At 36.6% G+C, this 21388-nt stretch overlaps 1 protein-coding gene across 1 annotated transcript in view; it reads left to right on the top strand.

Annotated features, from left to right (window-relative positions):
* LOC112987052 (junction-mediating and -regulatory protein) overlaps positions 1–14668 on the top strand; it is a 71122-nt gene extending 56454 nt beyond the window's left edge. The window contains exons 8-11 of the mRNA XM_026106730.2: positions 1090–1185; positions 2439–2991; positions 5456–5766; positions 9196–14668. Coding sequence (XP_025962515.2) covers positions 1090–1185; positions 2439–2991; positions 5456–5763 — 957 coding nt within the window. The 3' untranslated portion in view covers positions 5764–5766; positions 9196–14668. The remainder of the gene's footprint in view (positions 1–1089; positions 1186–2438; positions 2992–5455; positions 5767–9195) is intronic.
* The last annotated feature ends 6720 nt before the right edge of the window (positions 14669–21388 follow it).

The raw sequence follows: 21388 nt of genomic DNA on the forward strand, positions 1-21388 counted from the left end.
TTTGAAAGTGCAGAAATTGGACCTTTATAAGGGTACCAGGCAAGTCACTGGCTTATGAAAATGGTAGGCAGGCACTGCTTTTATTTTGGCTAGCTGAGCATGAAAGTTCACAGAGGTGATCTGAACTGTTAGTGATCAAGGTCAGCCTTTAATAGTAACACTTAATGCTATGAGACTTGTAAGAATTAACACTGCTCTTTCTGCTTAGAAAGTTTTCTTTACAGTCATCTGTTCTATCATTTTGTTACTTTCCCATTTGATAACTTCTGAACATACAAATCCATTAACTTTCCTTTTGATAGCTAGTGTCCACTTTCAATAAATCTGACTGACAAGTAGTGTTTCATTTCAAAGATGTAGGAACTTTGCTTAAGTTTTGTGAAAATGGATGACTACTTAAAGGAGGTGGATCCAAATGTGTGTTTTCACTGAGGTAAGATCCCCAGAGGAGAAAACCATGTAACTGTTTTGGCTGTGAGGAAGAGCTTCAAACCTTTATTTAGAGAAGATTACAGAAAATCAGGCTGGATTAAATAATGATATGTTAGGTTCATTAAATACAAAATTTTAGTTTACTATTATAACAGTTATAATAATTTACTTCAAAGAATTTGCTAAATATTAGCTTCAGAATTTTGCGACACAGAGTTCTGTGGGTTCTTGCACTATGAAAATACTAATATTACTTATTTTAAATGTGCAGCCTTGCAATTATTATCCTTTTGTTCCTGGTATGAGGGAAAATGAACACTGGTTTGCTCTCTGGCTAATTTATACCATTTTAGTTTATACTGTTTTTCAGGATAATAATCTATCATGTCTTTTAAGGTAAAAGGTTCCAGTGTTTTTCAGTCTTTCTTTATTGAGTGTCATGTTTCTTCAAGGTTATAAAATACAAAATACATAATAGCTATTTTCTTTTAAGGGGAAAACAAAGGCAAAGCTGCAAAGTTCAGAAATATGTTTGTTAGAGAAGAGATTGTTAGATAGTTTCTAACAATTAGAAGAAGAGTTATTTTAATGCAGTTTTTTATGTTAAACATAGCACTGGATGTAGTGTCCAACATGTTTTCCATGTATTTTTTTCAGAAGAGAGATCAACTACAAGATGAAGAGGAAAGAAAGAGTTCCTGGGTTAGTCAGGAGCGACAGAAAACACTGGACAGACTTCGCACATTTAAACAGGTAACAGAAGAAGGGTTATTCTTTCTGCTATTTTCTTTTGAAGAGGAAAATTTCACTGCATTCCAGGAGCATACAGAGTAACTGAATAATTAAATGTTCTTCAGAAAATTTACAGAAGAATATGGCATTGGTGGCAGTGCAGTTCTCTGGCCATTGCCTTCCCAATGCTGTGAGAAGCTTCTGTTTGCTGTCATGTATACGCATTGTGACCAGGCATTTCTAACAGAAGTGTAATCCAAGTGATACTTCACACAAAGAGTGTTATCATTTGGCATATACCCACCCGCTCCCACTGATTTTTAGAACACTTGCCAGTTCCTGGCCCTCCCTATTACAATCTAAGTATCAGAAAAGGAATAGAAGATGGAGAGGAGGGGAGGCAATGAGGAGAGGGATGAAACTGTATTCATTGGTGAAGACAATTTTTGTTTGTGTTGAATATGTAATAAAGTACTGGTATGAGAAGTTTGATTACTGGGAAGTTGTGTTGCTCAGCAAAACACTATTTAAATACTTACTCTTTGTAAGGCTTTTGAATTGCGTAGCCTCTGTACATTAAAGCAAGGTTACTTATTACAACCAGTACGTGTTAAGGAACTTATTTTATATATGAATATGTTTGTATTGATATGAATTCTATTGCTTTGGGCTTGCCACAGTGTTTAAAATGTTTTAGACCTGACTTTCAGAAACAGTTTTTACTTTTGCATAAAAATGGCTGTGGATGAAACGGTAATTTGAAAAGACAGGCTGCAAATTTAGGAACTAAACTAAAAACACTTTGGAAATTCTCAAAATGTTTGATATTTTCAAGAGATATCTTCTTAAGTAGCAAGATTCACATCGAAGACCAGCGTATCAGCAGGTTAGGAAGGACTTTGTTGCAGAGGCAACCATTGGCCTGTTTTAGAAAAGGGAAGCAAGAGGGAATTTTGAATTACAGTTTTCAGCAAAAACACTATTTCAAATATAGAATCTGGTTCTTAGTGAATCACATTTTTAACCCATGTGTATCCCTAACTAGACCAACAGATCTATGTTGTGGCTTACCCAAGAATAAAAATTAAGAAAATGAATCATTTTTGTGTAAAAGTGAGGATATTCTTGCTTTGTTTTTACCTCTAGAACAAAATGAATTAAAATATTTAAATGAATTTTGCTTATTAGAAAGGCAGAGCCTAATGACAATTACTTATATCTAAAATAGTGTGTTGCAGGTACTTACCTAATTGTAAATAACTGCTTCACTTTAGCGGTACCCTGGGCAAGTAATACTTAAATCAACCAGACTACGACTGGCTCATGCAAGAAGAAAATGTACAGGCAGCTCGATACCCTGTGTAGATCAGCCTCAATCTTTGCCAGCAACCATACAAACCCAAGAGAAGAGTGAAGAGGTGGAATTGGAAAATGTAGTTCAGCCTTTGCAAGTGCAGGAACCCAGAAGCTTAGAACAACTTCAAGATATTTTGTTACCTCCCAATGGTGTTACCTCTGAACTGCCTCATATTAGTACTTCTCCACACATTAGTAATGAGCTTCAACCAGAGACTGTTGCTGTAGTACCACTTCCTCCTCCTTTGCCTCCGCCACCTCCACCTCCACCCCCACCTCTGCCTTCCAAGGAAGATGCCACCAAATCCTTAGAGAAAACCGATAGCCTTGTTAAACGGCAAAGTGAGGAGAAGGGAGTCCAGCACTCTTCCACTGTCCCAGCAGTGCACCTGTTTGACAGTAGTCAGCTAGTCAGTGCCAAGAAGAAGCTTAAGAAGACAGGTGATCTAGAGGGTTTACAGAGGAGGAGAGGTAATGTTTTTGTTTCAGTGTATTTAGTTGTAATGTACCAATTCCTCTTTTTAATTGCTATATAGAAAAGTGTATACTCTGATTTATAAATTATTAATGCAAAAATTGTTAAATTCTTTTCAGCTGCAGACTGTTGCTATTGTGTACTTACTTGGTTAAACAGAAAAAGCTTATGAAAGGGATTGTATGATAGACCATGTTACACTACCTAGAAGAGGGAGCTAAGCACTGGCTCAAAGAATCTTTTTCTGTCTTGTTTGCAGTTAGCACTAAGCATGATGTGCTGCTTTTGAGGGTTCATTGTTTTTCAGTAACAGAATTTAACATAATTTATGACCTAGTAAAATGAATGCCTGTCTTGGGACATAGGAAACCTTGAGAATGCTTCCTTCAGGTTTTCTCCAAATTTTTGTCTGAAAATCCACAAATCCTCAAGTCTCCTGAGAGCTGAGTGACAATATATACATTTAATAATAATTAAGAATTAAATCTTTAATCATTCAGTAAAGTATGCTAAGAAAGAATTGAAAGATCAAAAACAATGGGAGACTGAGGTGAGTGGATAGAGCACAAGGCTCTGTTACGAATTCATTATGTGATTCTGTGCTAAATATTTTTAACCATCTGTTTATCCTTTATCCCACATATAAAATAGGGAGAACGATATCCATGCTTGAACATCACAATCTTGATGTTTAGATGAAGAATGCTATACTAGAGCTAAGTTTTTATTTGAAAATCAGTGATGGGATTTTCGAAAGCACTCAGTTGCACTGTTTCACTAAAAGTCGCTGAGAAAAAGTGCCTTGATTCACGTTAGTGTAATATGATTGGAATAACCATAACCTTTTATTAAAAGTTCCACATAGCTTTGTCAGTTACAACTACAGGAAATGGTCGACATTTTCACTCATCCAGATAAAATCAAAATTAGGAATGTTTTTGTCTTACCAGACAGAAAGAGGTACATTTTCTCTAGAATTCTTAAATCCCTGAAATACCTTGAGGCAACTGAATAGTTACAGAGCTGTTAAGTTCTTAAGAGCCTTGCACGTTGCAGGTGTAGTGTTTTAAGTCCATTATTAATTTTGGTGCTGCTGTGCTCCATTTTTCTTTTCCTGTGGTCCTATCGTTTATTTTTCTGATACTGTTTCTCCACTAATTCAGCTTTGGATATATGACCCATTTTATCTATCAATTTTACATAAAACATGTTTTGTGTGGGTAATTTGATATACATCATAAAATGGCAAATATAAAATCAAATTACATCCTCCCTCTTGAGGATATTGTTAGTATCTGCACCTGCACTCTACCTGCTGCTCTCTCTTCCATAAGTTTTAGTATGTTCCAAATCTCTTCAGAAATTTGTCTCTTTTCTTTGACAGATGAGTGTTTTATTAAGATCTTTCTTTTCCCCTTCAAACATACAATCCTTTTTTCTTCTTTTACTTCCAGTCTTTTTGTCTTGTCTATTCCTGCCAGTGCCTTTAGTCAGATGGGCAAAGTCCACTCGTAAATGCAAAGTTTTAAAAATGTATTCTACAACAGACATAGAAGAACTGCAGATGGATATTCTTCTATTGATTGATATATGTTGCATTTTGTGTGTGCTCTCTTGTGCTAGCTAGTTTGCAGTGTTATGCCATGAATATTATATCACATTCTCTGACATAGAGATTTGCCTACTTCCAGCTCTTCAAAGAGCTAAAGTCTGATTTTATTTCTGCAGAGGACTAGTTTCAGGTTGGTGATAAAGGAAGAACTGGTGATAAAATAATAACTGTTACTTCTCTGCTCTCAATAATTATGAGGGAAGAGTATTTATATGGGCATACTGTGACTAGGTGCTCATACACACATGAATCAAAAGCTCCATGTTGAAAGTGGAGGAGCAGAAAATTATATGTTGTTGCAGTTGACTATACTGCTGCTTCCCTCACTGGCATAGAGTAGTTGTCATTCAGTTAGGTAAAATCAGTTACAAAATGCAATTGGTGAGAGTGTAGGCTTTCCTCTGTGCTTGTGTTCCTGTGACTGCGCAGTCCAGTACTTAGGATACATGTTTATTACCTAAGTTTTGATGTCGGGACATAGAACGTAAGATGTATTCTAAGAGTTTTATTCATTGTAGCCATTTTGATTTTCCTGACTGCAAAGAGGAAAGCCATCTTGTCCAAGAGTTTTACTTCATACCTGATGTGAGGTTATTGGTTTCAGAAATTATATTTGTTTGTATTATCCACTTTTGACCTGGTAATGAGGAAGATAAATTTGTAGGCTAAAACCAAAATACAGCTACAGAATGATAAAATTGAAAATGCTAGTCTCCTTTATACTTATGATATGGAACTATTGCGTTAATTGCATGTGGCTACTTTTTCTTCTGTAGGAAATATAAATGAAAATCCTGACTGAATAAATCTAGTAAAAATAATACTGAAAGTCTTTTGATTTACTGCAGTGAGTTCCCCGATGGATGAAGTACTGGCTTCCTTGAAGCGTGGTAGCTTTCACTTAAGAAAAGTTGAGCAGAGAAGTCTCCCTCCTTTTCCTGATGAAGATGATAGCAATAACATCTTGGCACAGATCAGGAAGGGGGTGAAACTGAAGAAAGTGCAAAAAGATGTTTTGAGAGAATCTTTTACAATTCTGCCTGATACTGACCCTCTGACAAGGAGCATCCATGAAGCGTTGCGACGAATTAAGGAAGCATCACCTGAATCAGAGGATGAAGAGGAGAGTTTGCCTTGCACAGACTGGGAAAATTAACCTGTAATTAACCTAAATTTTAAAAAAGTTATTTCTTCAACACTTCTTGTATACAGAGGTAGCTGCTAAGCCTCAGGTTATGCATTCTAGGAGACTTAGTATGAATGCAACTAAACTATCCTTGACCTCCAAACCGATAAAAGTGCAAATATGAACTTAGTATCACTGACTTTTTAAAGGAATTTAAGGTTTATAGTAAGAAAAAACTTTTTTTAGGCACCATCTTAGCCTTTTTTGGTTTGAATACTTTTGCTGAATATTAACAGGACTGCTCCTGTAAAAAGCTCTATTTTATTTAGTAAATTGAAGGGACTGTTTGCAGCTTACAAAAAAGCTTTAAAAAGCTTTTAAGTAACAAAGCAGCACAATCACTCTTGGACACACCCTATACTTCAGATATTTTCTAATTGCTTCTGGCCTTGTAAAAAACATAGTGTGTTTTAACACTTCAGACTGAATAGCTCCAAATTGAGGATGATTAGATTTGACCGCTGTACACACTGAAATCTCGTTGGTTATTAACCTTTGTGGCTGGCTCTTTGATAGCTTGCTTTCAAATCTGTGAAGACAGTGACTTCATTGAATTTTCAGAATATAAACAGTAAATTTACAAATACAACTTTAACTTCTGCTATTCATACAAATCCCACCAAGTTACATTATATTAAGCTTCAGTGCCTGAAAGTACAGATATTAGACTTCAGCAGATTAAGTTAATGGGTTCAGAACAAAACAGAAACTGGCAAGAGATTAGTTTTCATAATTAAAGCTGTGCTAGTAGCACAAAGAAATTCTTGATTACAACTGCGTACAGCACTGTTCCTCTGTGGTGGTTCTTTTCTGCTCTTGGCACATGGACGAAATTAAGTGTAAATGAAGGGTTCCAGTAAGCTTTTCTGCAACTATCTACAATTTGGAGAAAAGAGATGTATGACAATCTGTTAAGAATTTAAAAACCTATTCAGAAATCAAAGGATATTTAAAAAGAATGGAAGACAAATATTTATAAATCTTGCAATTCATCTAGCAGTAGGAAGAAGGTAATGTTTTTGAATGTTTACAGTGAGGCATTTCCACATTGGTTCCTTATTACCATAGCTGAGGAGTGACTCTTGATAAAGTGCTACAGCAGTTTGAGAAGTGATGGTGACTTACCCCATCATCTCCTGTGTATTGTGCTGATTATAAAATAGTGTGTTTCAAACTGTTCCATCGGTATGCTGTTTTTAAATCCTACATTCTAAATTTTTAAAAAGGAAAATAAATGTTGCCTTTATTTCTTCATGAAGTAGCCATCGGCCACCCTAGTAATTTAATACTGTTTAGTTACGGCATGCTTCTTTTATACCAAATGTACTGCTAGTTTTGGACTTGGAAATCCAGGAGTGGAGCTGTACTTAACTCCTGCTGAAACTCATAGTGGAAGCAGTTCTGCTTGGATCTAACTGTAGTCACTGACCACTCTAACTTTTTATATTATTTATGTACTGAAAAATCCTACTGCCACAGCCATTCAGGAATTAAGTCATATCTAAAATAAGAAAAGACATACCTTGGAATTGACTTGACTTTCTCAGTGCATTTATTCTCTTTTAATTTCCTAGATAATTGACCAAATTTAAACTTTGTGATTTGACTTTGTGGTTTTAGTAAACCTAACTTACTGTATGGGATCTTGTTTGCATTTTTAATAGGAATACTTTTTAATACTATGGAACATAAAAATGGCAGGAATATATGCAGGAGTGGTATGAATTGTTTTAATCTAATTGGTGGACCCCTAAACATTTTCCAGTGGAAGTACATTCTTTTGTAGAAGTCTTATTATTCATTGCTGGACAATACACATGTGAATGGGCTTTTTACCTTTTGCAGCCCTTTAGAAGGAAGTCAGAGTGCAGGCTGAAAGTCACTGCTATCAAGTACCTTTAGGGTACCAATTGCTCTCTCCTTTTCAAGACATACTGTGTTGAATATAAAGTGTTCTACTAGTCCACAGTTATGACATTTTCCCCTTTTAAGATGCAGTCCTGCTGAGTGCTGAGGTCTGGGTGTGCTCCTTGAAGATTTTTCACACATCTGGGACTTTTTCTCTCACCAGCATCATATTTTATTATGAAAATAATGTAGTTAGATGAGATTATTTAACAGATGATTAAGAAACAAATGTATAAGAAAGCTGGCAAGTCAGAAAGTAAAAGCTTGCCCATGCAATGGAAGTGCATGAAATAATCTGATTTTAGGAACGGAGAGACTGAAACATAGTCCTAGTGAAATTCAGCTGAAGAAATACTTTTCACATGGATGAGTGTGCTTACTTGAACGTATAAACTGATTACCCAGAATTCATTACACAAGAATAAAATTAATAAAAGTCTGTTGTAGAAATGGCAGAATAGTTTTTTTACTGTAAGGTTAGCAGTGTAATGCCACGCTTTATTAAAAAGATTGATCTGTTGATTTTTAAACTGTACACTCTGCACATGCAAAAAAACAGTTGCATAGAGAATTTAGATTGAAAACTATTATATAAAAGTGTATGGGCACATACATGACATAGTTTATTATATATACATCTGCATAGGCTAAATGTAATGCAATTATTTGCCTTAAGAATGAAAGTTAAATCTGATATAATGATATATGTTTATCAAATGCAGAAAAGTGTCTTAAAGTATATGCAGCAGTGGAAAAGGAGAATATTAACAATGCAGGACTAATAGGCTGAAGTCATTTCTTTAATTATTGAAGTTTGAAGACAGAATAACAGTAACTGATTGCTACAGGCAGTCTACTTATCTCTTGTATTACCTGTTTTGTGAGTTAACTTCTACATAAAGTTACATGACTGCTTTTTTTTTTTTTTAAGAGCAGTTTCTTCTTTACAGTAGCACTAAACTGTGTACAAAAATACTGAGGCATTTTGTGTATCTGAAGTACTAGCTGAACAAGCAGTATAAAGATACAGTAGCTCTATATGAGAAAACAGAAAATTACTGGTTATCAAAGTAGCCTGAGCCCTTCTGTGTGTATATACATAATGGTGGTACCCACCAATGCCAATAGCGCACTTCGAGTGCTGTAGGTGATGTGAAGTCTGGGTTCCTGGGAGTAATGGACAAAGTAAGTGGGTGAAGAAAAGACCTTTTGCTCTCCATAGTCTTCTAATGCAGTATTTCAGGCCTCTTCAAGCTCTAGTCTGCGTTCACTGCCAACATCACCATAAGGCAAAAGAAGCTGTGGTCATACTCTGTGTGTCCTGGCTCCTGAGTTAGTGTCCTTACACTGGGAGCAAAGAGAGAATCGAGGCTGTTAGACAGACTGCTCAGTATTGCATGTTTGGAATTGCCTGCTGCATTGAACAGAGGGGATTTGTTCAGCTGTTTAGCTTTTCAGCAGTTCCTTTTGTTTTTTTTTTGTTTTTTTAAACAGGTGATTCACAGCCACTGAAGTGAGAAAAGAAACCCCAGTGGAAGATTATTTTTCCTCTTCATTTCTGAAAATTCAGAGCCAGCAGTTTTGACCATCAATTCCACAGTAGGCTTTCTTTGGCAAAGAAATGGGCTTTCTTTGGCAAATGATTCAGTATGTGGGGAAAAAACAGCCTGAAATGTTGATTTTTCAGGTCACTTTTTTCTTTAATTTTTTCTAAAAATTCTGAGTTGGACAGCAAGCTAAGTTGTTTAGATGTGCATTTTATATAATCAAGAAGAAAAGCTCTTCAGGATGCTTACCCAGTTCTTAAGCACTTTGAACATTTGCGTGAGTAATGTGTGGCCAGTTAAGTGAGAGGGCATTTCTGAGTGGGGAGAAAAGTTGTTGTTAGAGTAACTTTGGGATTCAGTTAAAACATCAAAACAGCTATAAAACCTGCCCTTCACTGCACTGAATATATCATCTGCTTGAAAACTGACTAAATAGCTCGTTGCAGCGAAGCTTGCTATGTAGCAGTGTGATATTACAGAAAAGAGCAGAATTCCTAATTTACCGGGATAGTTGCACTACAGTAGCTGAAATTCAGTATTGCGCAACTAAGATTTTTTTCTTCTTAGTGTGAAGAAATGTATGTCAGTATGAAAAATAACAAGTGACTACAGCATAATGAGAATTAAGAGTTGAATTCAGTACGTATTCAAGAATGTGTTTGTTTCCAACATGGTACATTTAGCAAGGCATACTGCAGCTCCTTTTTGAAGGACATATGTAGTCTTACACCTTTTTAAAGTAGACATTTTCATGCTTTTTTAAAAATAATATTTAGCTATGCTGAACGAAGTTAATTATACTTTAATCATTTGTTATAAGAAGCAATATTTTGTAATTTCATACTTAAAATTATTTTTCTCTCTTGGTTAGAAATGGCTTTTGTTTGATTACTGTAAGTAACCTTCTTTAGAAAAGATCAAAGCACTTAAACATCCTGATAGTTCAGTTGTGAAAAATATGCTTCTCTTGTTGTGTTTTATTATTCCCTTTAGTGGCCACAAAAATATTTCTGTTTCATACCCAAAAGCCTGTTGGCTGAAAAACAAGTTCCCTTTTGATCCTGACTTTTTTAAGGAGGAGAGTTGCAGCTTCCTCTGCAGTGTATACTTCGAAATAACCGTAAATTTCATGACTAATGGCTGCAGGCAGCTAGTCTTACGATATTACAATTCTAATAAGAGTTATGTCAGTACAGAGATACAAGTAGTCTTGTACCATCTGGAAAGTCAAGCTCTATTACAATTTTAAGAAAACTAAGTTTTCACTATCATTTCATTTTTACTAGCATGACATACACTGTGTTTGAGGAAAAATACCATCCCTTTGCTTTACAGGATATGTTCCATTCACTGTTCCTTTTGTGAAAGACAAATTACTATGTGGACTTTTTTTTAAGTGGAGTTAAGTATTGCTGCTGTCATATAATGGAACACATCCTGAGTTAATGTTTATAACAGGAGATTTCACGTCTTGCCATTTACTTTTTTAAATAGGAACAAGAGTACTTACCTTAGCAATAGGTTATATAGCCTAAAGGAACCTCAGATCTTGGACCTGTCAGCTGTTTTGCTGTGGCTGTCCTGAAATTAAAGTTTTATCAAACATCTCAAAAGGATGTCAATTTACCCTTGCTACTGACAGGCATTCTCTTAACTTTGTTGCCTTATTTTTAAAGCTAGTGAACACTCATTTTCAAAGCACCTGTGAGCAGCAGCATTTCAGAGTTGTATCAGTTCTGCTGTATGAATTACTTGTCAGGGCTGTGTTCTTCTCTCATGAGAAGACCAGCTCTATAAAACACTTGAGTGTTCCCAGGCTTTTCAAGGACCTGAAAATACAAGATTCCCCCCCCCCCCCTTTCACCTGCTTCTGCGAACCCAGATTTGCGTGGCGTGGTTGTAAATTGTCTGACACTGTATTTGGGCAGCAATTACAGTAATTTCAGAACTTTTCATAATCATTTGACATAGCCTGTACTGAAGGCAGTGGTGTATTTCTGCTCTGCGGTTGTCTGTATTTCCAGTCACACCACTCTTTAAAACAAAATGAATTTATGGCTGTAGCACAAAGCAGATCTATGATTTCGGATGGTAATTCAGATGATACAGTTCATGTGCAACTTAGTGCTAAATTAATAGTGGTGATTGTGCAGCTTCTATGTCCATTTTATTCTGTTTTCTAGCCTGCATTTTTATTCCTTACTGTGTGCATATGGGACAGTGGCAAAATTCCCAGTCAAAGGAAAATAGTATGATTTAACATATAGGTGTAATGGTCCTCTTGCACAATGTTTGCATCCACAGTTTATCACCGTGTTGTGATATATCCAAGTAGCTCTGTGCTGTACTGTACTGCAGGGTTTTCAGATTTATTTCCGTGTGGTCTGTCAACTTTGCCTTGAAAATATGTGCGTGATTTCAAAAAATAATTGTTCTTGCTGTTTTATACCTAGCTAAAATCTTAGATTCCTGTAATAGCTTAGTTTATAGAAGTGGATTTCTGATAGGAAAATGTATTTTATGCCAACACAAAAACTAGTTATGCTGAGCATAGCGGTTTATATCAGTTCCAATTGCCATCTTCAATGTGGGAAGTAAATGTCTTTTTTCCACATACTGCTAAACAAAATCCCAGATTTTAATCTTCTGTAAGTCACTAGATGTCACAATTTCACATAATTCTCCACTTCGGTATAAAAATTGGGCATTTGTAGGACATAGGCTAATGCATAAAACTATTCCCATCCTTCTCGGTAATGTGAAAACTTGTAGTGGGACAGCTAGAGCAGCTAATGGGAAAAGTCTAAGTATATTCACAAGAATCTTAAATTACGACAGTCCTGCATTGAGTTTGGCACCTGTCTAGCTGAGAAAAGCTCTAATAAAGGTGTTGGTGCTTGAGAAATCATAGCAAGCATCATTATGGAAAGGGCACTTATTCTTAAATATATGCAAGGAAAGAGCCTCCACTTGCTATTTGTGGCGGGACTTCATTGTTGTGGTGACGTTGTTCTATTGCTAGTCATTTATCTTAAGCAACTTGTCAGCTTTCAGGAGCTTTCTGTGCCTAGAAACTTGCTTGCTTTGTTCAGACCAAAACAGTTTTAGTTTAGTATAACAGATCCAGTGAGGTAAAGAGTTAGAATGCATAACGTTTGTTCTACAGATGCATATTTGAGGACTGAAAAATCTTTCATGATTGGGAATAAGAAATGAAATATTAAATTTCTACTAAAATAACTAAAATGTAAGGTTAAGAACAATAGCCTTTTCATCAGAAATGGAATTTGCATCTACATGAATTCCATTCTCTCCTTCATAGAGGCTCCAGATCCTTTAAAAATAACCAATATTCTTATTTTGTTCACTTTCTTACTATGTTTCATGTTTTAGTTAAGCTGCCTTTTTAGGGTAGATGAAAGCTTTTTCTTAAACATCCCTTTCAAGGTTAAAAAAAAAAATCTGACAGCCTGCATCCTACACCAGATATCTCTAAAAATAATATGATCATATTTTGTGTCCTTTTGTGGCTGCATCCGGGGTGGAATTCAACATACTTCACTCTGTTACGTGTAAAGAATCATTTTGGCTATGAGCACTGTATTCTGTAAAGTGTAATACTAAAGTAATGGTGGGAGTATTATTGAAGATGCAACATCATGAGAAGAGGAAGCAGAAACTTTTACTGGTTAATGTAACCCTTAATTCCATTTGTTGCACTGAATTTCAAGAGTGTAATTTGTAACTCAAGGTTACTCACATGTGTAAGCAGGTAATATTTTCATTGTAATGCTTATGTAATTACCTTACCTGTATTTGTTTCTGGTAATGGTTCCATAAGCACGAACAGCATATTGTTATGGTTAGTGCTAGAGAAATAATGTTAAGAACAAGCAAAGATTATTGCAAGAAAAGGAGTAAATAGAAGCACCTTACTGGGAGAGTGTGTTGCATAATTTGACTGCTGCTGGAGGTGACACAGTAGCACATTCTAAACTTGATTGCAAGTTGCTCTTTGGTGTAGTAAGCACATTGACATATTGCTATCAATGCTGTAAAAGGTACAGCGATGGCTGTTTTTAACCTATAAATATACTGTAATTTAATTTTTTCCTACAAAATGAATTTATATTTAATTGCTGCCTAATACATGTACTTAAAATTAGAATTTTTAGGAGGGGCGAGGGTGGGTGGGCATGCCAGTTTATTTTTGGGAGGGGCTGTTGTTGTATATACATTTCTTTGCACTTCCTGTTCAGTTTGACTCTTAATCCAAAACTCCCAGCTCTGACTGTGGTGAATCTGCAACCTGACATTTATGTATTTGTATTGTGATTCAGGTCTTCTCTATTCTGTGGCCCAGAGCTTCAGAATTTGACAGAAAAGGTCGTCTTTCCATTCTCAAATGTGAATGCTCTGATGTACCTCTAATATGGAAAATGACCAAGCAATGAATTTTGCTCTGCTGAGTGTAATATCTATGTAGACTATTATTTAAAGCTGATATCTCAGGCTACTAACCAGTAGCGTGTCCATTTGGAAAAAAAAAATAAGAATGATGATTGCTGTTTTGGTGAGTATAATTTAACAGGGCAGAGACCTTTATTCAAGAGACTGTCACCAATTCAGTAATTAATTTGCCTTAGACTAGCTTGATTTTTAAGATTCCTTTAGGAATTTTTTGATTTCTGAATTGGGGAATAGGCATTGGGAACTAGGGACGCTCACTTAGCATCTCCCAAGATGTTACTGTGGTTGCTATATATGTTTTGGATTTCATTTTACATATTTACAAATAACATTATCATAAGATGAAAGCTCAAGAAATACAGACGGCTGCAGATTGTCTTGCATGAATGAAGCCAGTGAAGGTTGATGAAACTAACTTTTTTTTTTTTTTTAACGCTGTTGAATAAATGAAAAATAATCAAAGGAAAACTGATTTGCCATTCACTAGCTTTGTGCAATACTATAGGTAGAATCAAACACTAGCACATTGTGCTTGGCTTTAAGAAAGTTCTTTCACACCATTATATTCAAAGGACCTATTAAATGCATATTTTATTGTAAATGACTGCAAATTTACTATACCTAATAATGCTCAATGTTCTAAAGTATTAAGCAAAAAGTGTGTTTAAAAAAAAGGTAAAAAAAAAAAAAAGTAAGCAAACATTTCTAGCAATACCTAAAAACTGAAAAGTTTTAACTGTTTGCCTTTTGCTCTTTTTTTCTTTAGTGCAGCTTTTCTGCAATGCAAGTTTATTGCTGTGTATTTCATGTTTTCTGCTATCATGACTCAAGTTTAAACCTGTACACAAAGTACTGAACTCACCTTCTTGTACATGCGATGTAACATCATACTCACAGTTTTGGTGCTTAAACATGATTCCTTTTTTCTTTATTAAAGGATATTTATTTGACCACTGTCTTGTTTTAAACTCAAATGCATACCTGCCTTTAAAAAAAATTTAGTGCAGTTTGGTTCCCACAGAAAACTTCATACATCATTCATTTAAGTTTCCATTGTTATCATTCTTTTAACTTCCGCAAGCTGCCTAACTCGGTCATTGCTTTAGGGCAGATGGTTGTGCCTAAGCTATGCTGCACCAGAAAAATAATTATAATTAGGTAACATCTTTGTAAATTAAGTCACATAAAAGGATGAGCTTTTATAGAAGAATCTTGCTTTTAAAGGATGCAGGATAGTTGAGCTTAAATACAGATCAAAAACATTTTCCATCTCTTAATCAAAAGACAAAAACACTATATGGAAAGAGTAGAAATGTAAACCAAGAAATAAGAGCTTAGACCCCCTAAACTCTCTTACCTTTTTCAAGCTAACTAGTGGCAATACCATAACATGAAGAAAGAACAAGCTTCCAAATGCACTCACTCAATTTAAAAAGATGAGTAACAATTATAACGTAAAAGATTAAAACATCTAACTTCTCCAGTTTGTTTTTTTGTATATGTACAATATAATCATTTTGAAAGCAAACTCAATTACGTATAAAGGACTCATATTTTAAAAGGTTTGAAAATACATTACCTATACAACCTCAGTTTAGGTTTTCTGTTAAGTGGGCATTTTGAGGTTAACTGCAGAAATGGCATTGTTTTGTCTATGAACATCTTTTCTGATTTCAAGTACAGCAGGCGCAATTCTAGGTGGGCCTTCTGTGATGCCAAAGGGAGTATGAAGTTGTATTACAGTGTCTGTGTGTTGAGAGACATCAGTCTCTCACCCCCTTATATTTTACCAGATACCCAGGGAGGAGGAGATAGTTAAGTGACCTAATGAAATTCTGGTTTGAGTTGACTAAAAGATGAAAATAAAACCCCAAAGCCTTTCTGTCTGCCAGATTTCTGGTGCAATTTATGGACAGCACCTTTAAAAGAGTCTTTAACACTTTCCATGGTAAGAATTGTGACAGCCTAAACACAGCCATCATGCTGTGTACTTCTATAACACTGTATTTATACAGTAACTTTGAGTGTTTTGAAAAATTTTACCTTTTTTTCTGGAGGAAAAGAAACCAAAAATACACAGCTGATCACTTCCCAGACTACATTTGTCATTTGATTTATATATCTCTCTATATATATCTCTATATATATATCTATCTCTGTTTTGTGCTATTACTAATCTAGACTTAGACCTTATTAAAAATACTCATGGTGTGTGGGAATACGTTTGTATTGTGCATCTTCTTCCTTTCACTCCTGTGTTTCTGGTGCAGGAACTATATTCCAGGTAAGTCGGTGTAGGCAAGATTCTAAGCACAGATGATACATTAACGTGAGAAAAAAAATAGACTGTATACTTATGGGGGACATCTTAACAGGCACCACTTTACACATATAATCTAGGGAAAACAGGAAGAAGCTACTACATGATTTCACATTTTTAAAACCAATGTGAAACAGGTTGTATTTCTAGTACAATTGAACACTACAAAACATCAAAAAATAGTACAGGTCTGTCTCAGTTTTTCTAGTATGGTTTTTCAGTTCAGATGATAATGGCATATGCTATTAATTTTGGATTGTGCTAGAACCAGTAGGAAATGTGTGAAATGCCTGAAATCATTGAGTTCTTAATCATTATTGTGACTTTTCTTGTAAAAGATCAGGGTTATATTTGCAACCAGGGCAGTTCCTACATGCTTTCACTGCACACTCAGCAGTGTGTGATCACTCCTGGTCTGGTGCGTGTCTCCACACCTGCTACTCTGCAGTGTCAACTTGCATTTAAGAATGTTTGTTGCCATCAGCTGGTGCCTACTTTGGCATTGGCTTGAGTAGCTAAGTAGTAGCATTTTATGACTTACCTTTATGAGTATTCTTAACAACTTAGAAGTATATTTAATGCATGCACTGGAATTGCAAATTAATGAGTAAATAGACACATTTAGAAGGCAGTGCTTAGTTACTCAGAAGAAGGCCTAAATCTTTGTATGACACATAGAAGATGGGAGATGGGTATAACCACCATTTATTATTTTTGTTAGTTACATGTCAGATGTAAAGGAAAGGTACATTGTAAATAAATCCTCATTGGGCCACAGTCCTCCTCAAACTTACAGAAATTAAACAACATCTCTTTCTCACAGAAATCATTGGCATATTTAGGGTTAGCTTCTTTTACATCAGTTAATACTCAGCAGAAGGGGTGTGGGGAAGGGAGAGAGCTAAAAAGGGGAAGTGAGTTTGTCAAATCTCTTCTGTCAAAACCTATGAAATGCTCCTTTTCTCAGCAGTTCTCACTACTGCTTCCTCTCACAGAGAGAAACCCATTTTGCAAGTGTTACTCTTTTTAGAGTAGGAGGGATGCTCACAAGAATCCCAGACTTCTGAGGTAATTCTGAACCAACAAACCACCAGCGTTTCACCACTGCCAGCAAAGCCTGAGCTCACCAATAGTTTATCTAGCTCTAATGCTACATACAGCTTTTTGCCACCATGTTTATATCTTTCAGGGATGAGCGATGTAATTAACCTAAGTAACTGTAACATCCTCTGTAAACTTTGGAGTATAGCATGTAGGCCATTTAATTTACCTGCTGGAAGCATCACTTTGCTGATACAAACTGCACTATAGCAGAAGACTCTTTCAAAGGTTTTACCAGTCAGTTATACCAGCACTGCAACATAACCTGTCTTGTTCACAGAAACACTGCAAGCTTCTGGCCAATTTTCTGTCCTGCAAAACTGTAGACCAGTCTTACTACCACTGAGATGCCTTCCTCTCCTTTTCCCCTTTGCTCTCAAATTCTCAGTTGTGTCACTTTATCTGTACTTTATGCAGATCTACTCCACTGTCATGTTTCCTGTCTAGACTTTCATAAGCTTAATAAAAGATAACATATCTCCTTTGGAGCCCGGTTCAGCTTGCAACAGGAAGGGCCAGTGGATAAAATGGTGCAGATTCTTATCTGTGCCGCTACAGCTGCTGTCTGTCTGCATTAGTGCTGGGGCTCACTCTCTCCTCATCAACTAACCAAACCCCCAGCTAAAAAAAAAAAAAAAAAAAAAAAAAAAAAAAAAATTCAGACTTTACCTTCCAGGCTAGTTCCTGCATTTGCCTTCTCCTCCCTTCATTCCTGCTCTATTTGTGTGCTGTGTGTGGGATATGTTTGCTGGAGATGCTTGTGAATGCAATAGCTACCTATATATATATATATATATATATATCTTCTTTTCACTCTTTCTCCTCATCACTAAAGACAGTAGACTTAACTTCTTGGAAACATCTCACTATGCCCTGTGCTGCTTACATAAGGTCGAGGACATTCATGGTCTTTCAAATGTAACTTAACGGTTTACGTCATTCTTTTAGCTTAAACTTCTGCTCTAATTTGCATCGCACTCCCTCCATGCACTATTATCTAAAAGTCACAGGAATGAGGAAAAATTAAGAATCATGCAATTCATACAAAGCATTTCTATTAGCTATACATTTTTTTTCCTCAATAGAGATTTTTATTTTAATCCCGTTAAATTTTTGTAGGAATGTAACTCAGCTCTTATCTTACAAAGTCATCAATGCATGCTGTAATTGCCATGTGTGTTAACTGCACAATTTAAACAACACTACAGCTATTTTATGAATCAGATTTATATGAAGCATCATATAAATGTCCCCCTGTCCCCCCCACTTGCTGTGAGTAAACTGACTGCAACCTGTAAAAACAATTGGACAAAGAGACCACTGCTCTTGGTTTCTGAATACCAACCCAGGGGGGTGGGGGGAACCCACCGACACATAGCATAGCCCTTCGTCGCAGGAGCACATATACCTATGGCATTCCTATAGTAGTTCCTGAAGGACTGTGCTGATGGAAGATCACAGCCTCGCTAAATGATCTATTTCAGTACCTACTGGTAGAAGTTTTTTTCTTAATAGCTAATTGAAACATAAGCTCATGACATCTCTACCTGCCCATTACCACAGTATGAACAAATTATTTCCATCCTCTCTGCAACAGCCTTTTATCCACTCCCCACCAATGTTTCTTTAAATTAAGCAACCCTGGAGGGGGTGGGCTGTCACAGGTTGATGTGATTTTTTAACAGGTTTAATAGGTGATGTTAAAGCTCCCTTTGAGAGGTCTGACCATTTAGTCACTTCGGCAGGTGCTCATGGCCAGAGGACTGGATCAAGAAAAGCAACGTAGCTACATGGCACCTTTTGACTAGTAAAGCATTTAGTAGTGTCACTACCAGCTTGGTTAAAGCATTAAAACAATGCAGACTTTAGATCCTGTTCCCCTTGGACTCGCCCAATGGGAGGAAAGCAGCTGAATCCCAAGTGTACTTAAAAGGTTCTTCCATTAACCGATCAGCATGTTGTTGCGCTAGGAAGTCCTGTGGTTCCTTTAAAAAAAGCCTCGTAAATATACTGAAATACTGTAAATTAAAATTTCTTCACCTGGATCTGCCAGGACCCTTAAGTCAATGAAGGCGTGATCCCCTGAAACACTGCTGTTGCCATTATTGCCAATTTATTTTCCAAGTAGATACACACCAGCTTTTGTCTAAAATAAAACCAAGCTATACTTACTGCAACTGTGGAAGTCAGCTTCCAACTTCCTCAAGCAGTGGCTCCCTTTTCGGGTTGCAACACATCAAGAGTGATTTTTCAAAACATCATGACAAATTCCACAGCCACCAAGCTACTCCTGAGCTTCAACTGAAGTTTAATGCTTTGTCATTTTATCTACAAAAAAGTCCACCTTTCCACCAGGGTTACAGAAGTGATTGCCTATGTTTGGATGCACTGAGATTCTCCCGTGTGCCTGATTGCTCATCCATGTGGCTGACTTCCTCTGTGGTCTGTAATGCCTTGATTTCTTTCTGGATCTTATTTTTAATTACAGAGGTCCTTGTTACAGCTTCATTATTGCAATTGGGCATTCTTTTTCTCAGTTTCCTGGAAAGACTTCGGCCCTACAGCACAGTCTGCTACTTACCTATCCTGCTGGTCCAGACTAGATTTCCCAATCTGATTCAGACACATTGTACCTGCTGTACAGAGATTTGCTCTAATCTTTGTACAAGCTTTAATTCCTTTGCAACATATTTATCTCCTATCCTAGATATTCACTGAAATCCTCTGGCTTGAGCAGAATTTCTGCTGCCTGGCATACAGTCCCTTTCTTTTAGCAGGAAAATCAGCTAAGTTTCTTCCCTCTGAAAACAGCCCGACAATCCTGACAGATTACTGTATCTTAACTGAAGAGTTAAACACATGTTATAGGAATTTTCTATTAGGAAAAATTGCTGACAGTCAACTGTTTCTGCAATGCAGTCATCATAAATAAAGAGCATACAAACTCCTGTCTTCTGAAAATACTTGTTTTGCTCACTGTTGTAGCCTGCTCTGACTCAGAATTCTTCATGTTGGCATTCCCCAGTAATGCTTGCTTAGAGCATGCCTGATGCTTCCTTCTTGCCTCTCCTCTCTGCTGCTTTGGCTTTCCCAACTCCTTCATTGAGGTAAGAAATATTCAGAAACACAAAGCGCACCTCCACTGCACCTACATTTATCTTATGTGCTTTTGGATTGCTGATGTGCCCTGCTTGGAGAGGAAGGCACTGGGTTTTTTTTCATCCATCTGGTTCCAGGATACAGTTTAACACTTTCTTACACTTATTGTAAACATGTGCCTGGCTGCTCCAGGTTAAAAAAAAGAGGGAAAAAAAAGTTTTGACTTGAAGATGCAAATGATAACAATGACCACCCAAAATAATGCTTTCATGTTTTTTTTTCTTTCAAAGAGGTGGGGAAATGGTGCTTGTATTAAACCAACACATTATTCCGCTTCTCTCTGATCTGCTGAACAAAATTCTCCCTCCATTTTCTCCCCCTGCATGCAGAATGCTCTGGAGCAAAAGGACTGGTTTAGTAACATTGGTGCTACAGCTAGAAACGGAAGTTTCTGAACAAAGGACAACAAAACCCTCTGGGGATGCCTCTGGGACAGCCAGCAAGTGAAGCCTATATAGCCACGTTTGAGTTGCTTTTACATGCGTAGCAGTGAGGATGTCTAAGTATGGACTTCAGTGCAGGATGCCCACACTGGATGCATACTTGTGTTGCTCAGCGACACAGTACTATCCTGGCTCCTCTCATGAAGGGTGAGATAGCTGGACCGCTGTGCCTCTCTATTTTTAAAGCCATATGTCTCTCTGGTTCCTTACACTGCTGAGGGTTACTAAGAAATGACACTGCTGGAATTATAAAAGAACAGTATATTCAGATAGAGAGAATATAATGTTTTTTTTTACATTTCCATCTACTGGTTAAGGCCTGTAATGCCTCTCTTGCAGGGAATTGCAACAGGATCATTCTACTTCCTACTTCCTTTTCTTGTTTAAAGAGAATTCCTGTCATCATTTAATGAAATACAACCCAAACTCAGAGAATCTTAATGGTCTTGTTCACACTCTGAAAAACTTAGCTTGCAAGTATCTAAATAACCATATTTAATTTAGTTCAAAAAGGGGAACTCCAGACACAGATTATATTTAAACATACCTTGTCAGTGTAGCTCTTCCTCTCTCCTTAGCCCCTGGATGCACATATTGTCTGTGAAGGTTCTGCACTCTGCCTCCTGCTTGATTTACGGGGAAAAATT

The sequence above is a fragment of the Dromaius novaehollandiae genome, chromosome Z (genome assembly GCF_036370855.1).
Source record: "Dromaius novaehollandiae isolate bDroNov1 chromosome Z, bDroNov1.hap1, whole genome shotgun sequence".
NCBI lineage: Eukaryota > Metazoa > Chordata > Aves > Casuariiformes > Dromaiidae > Dromaius > Dromaius novaehollandiae.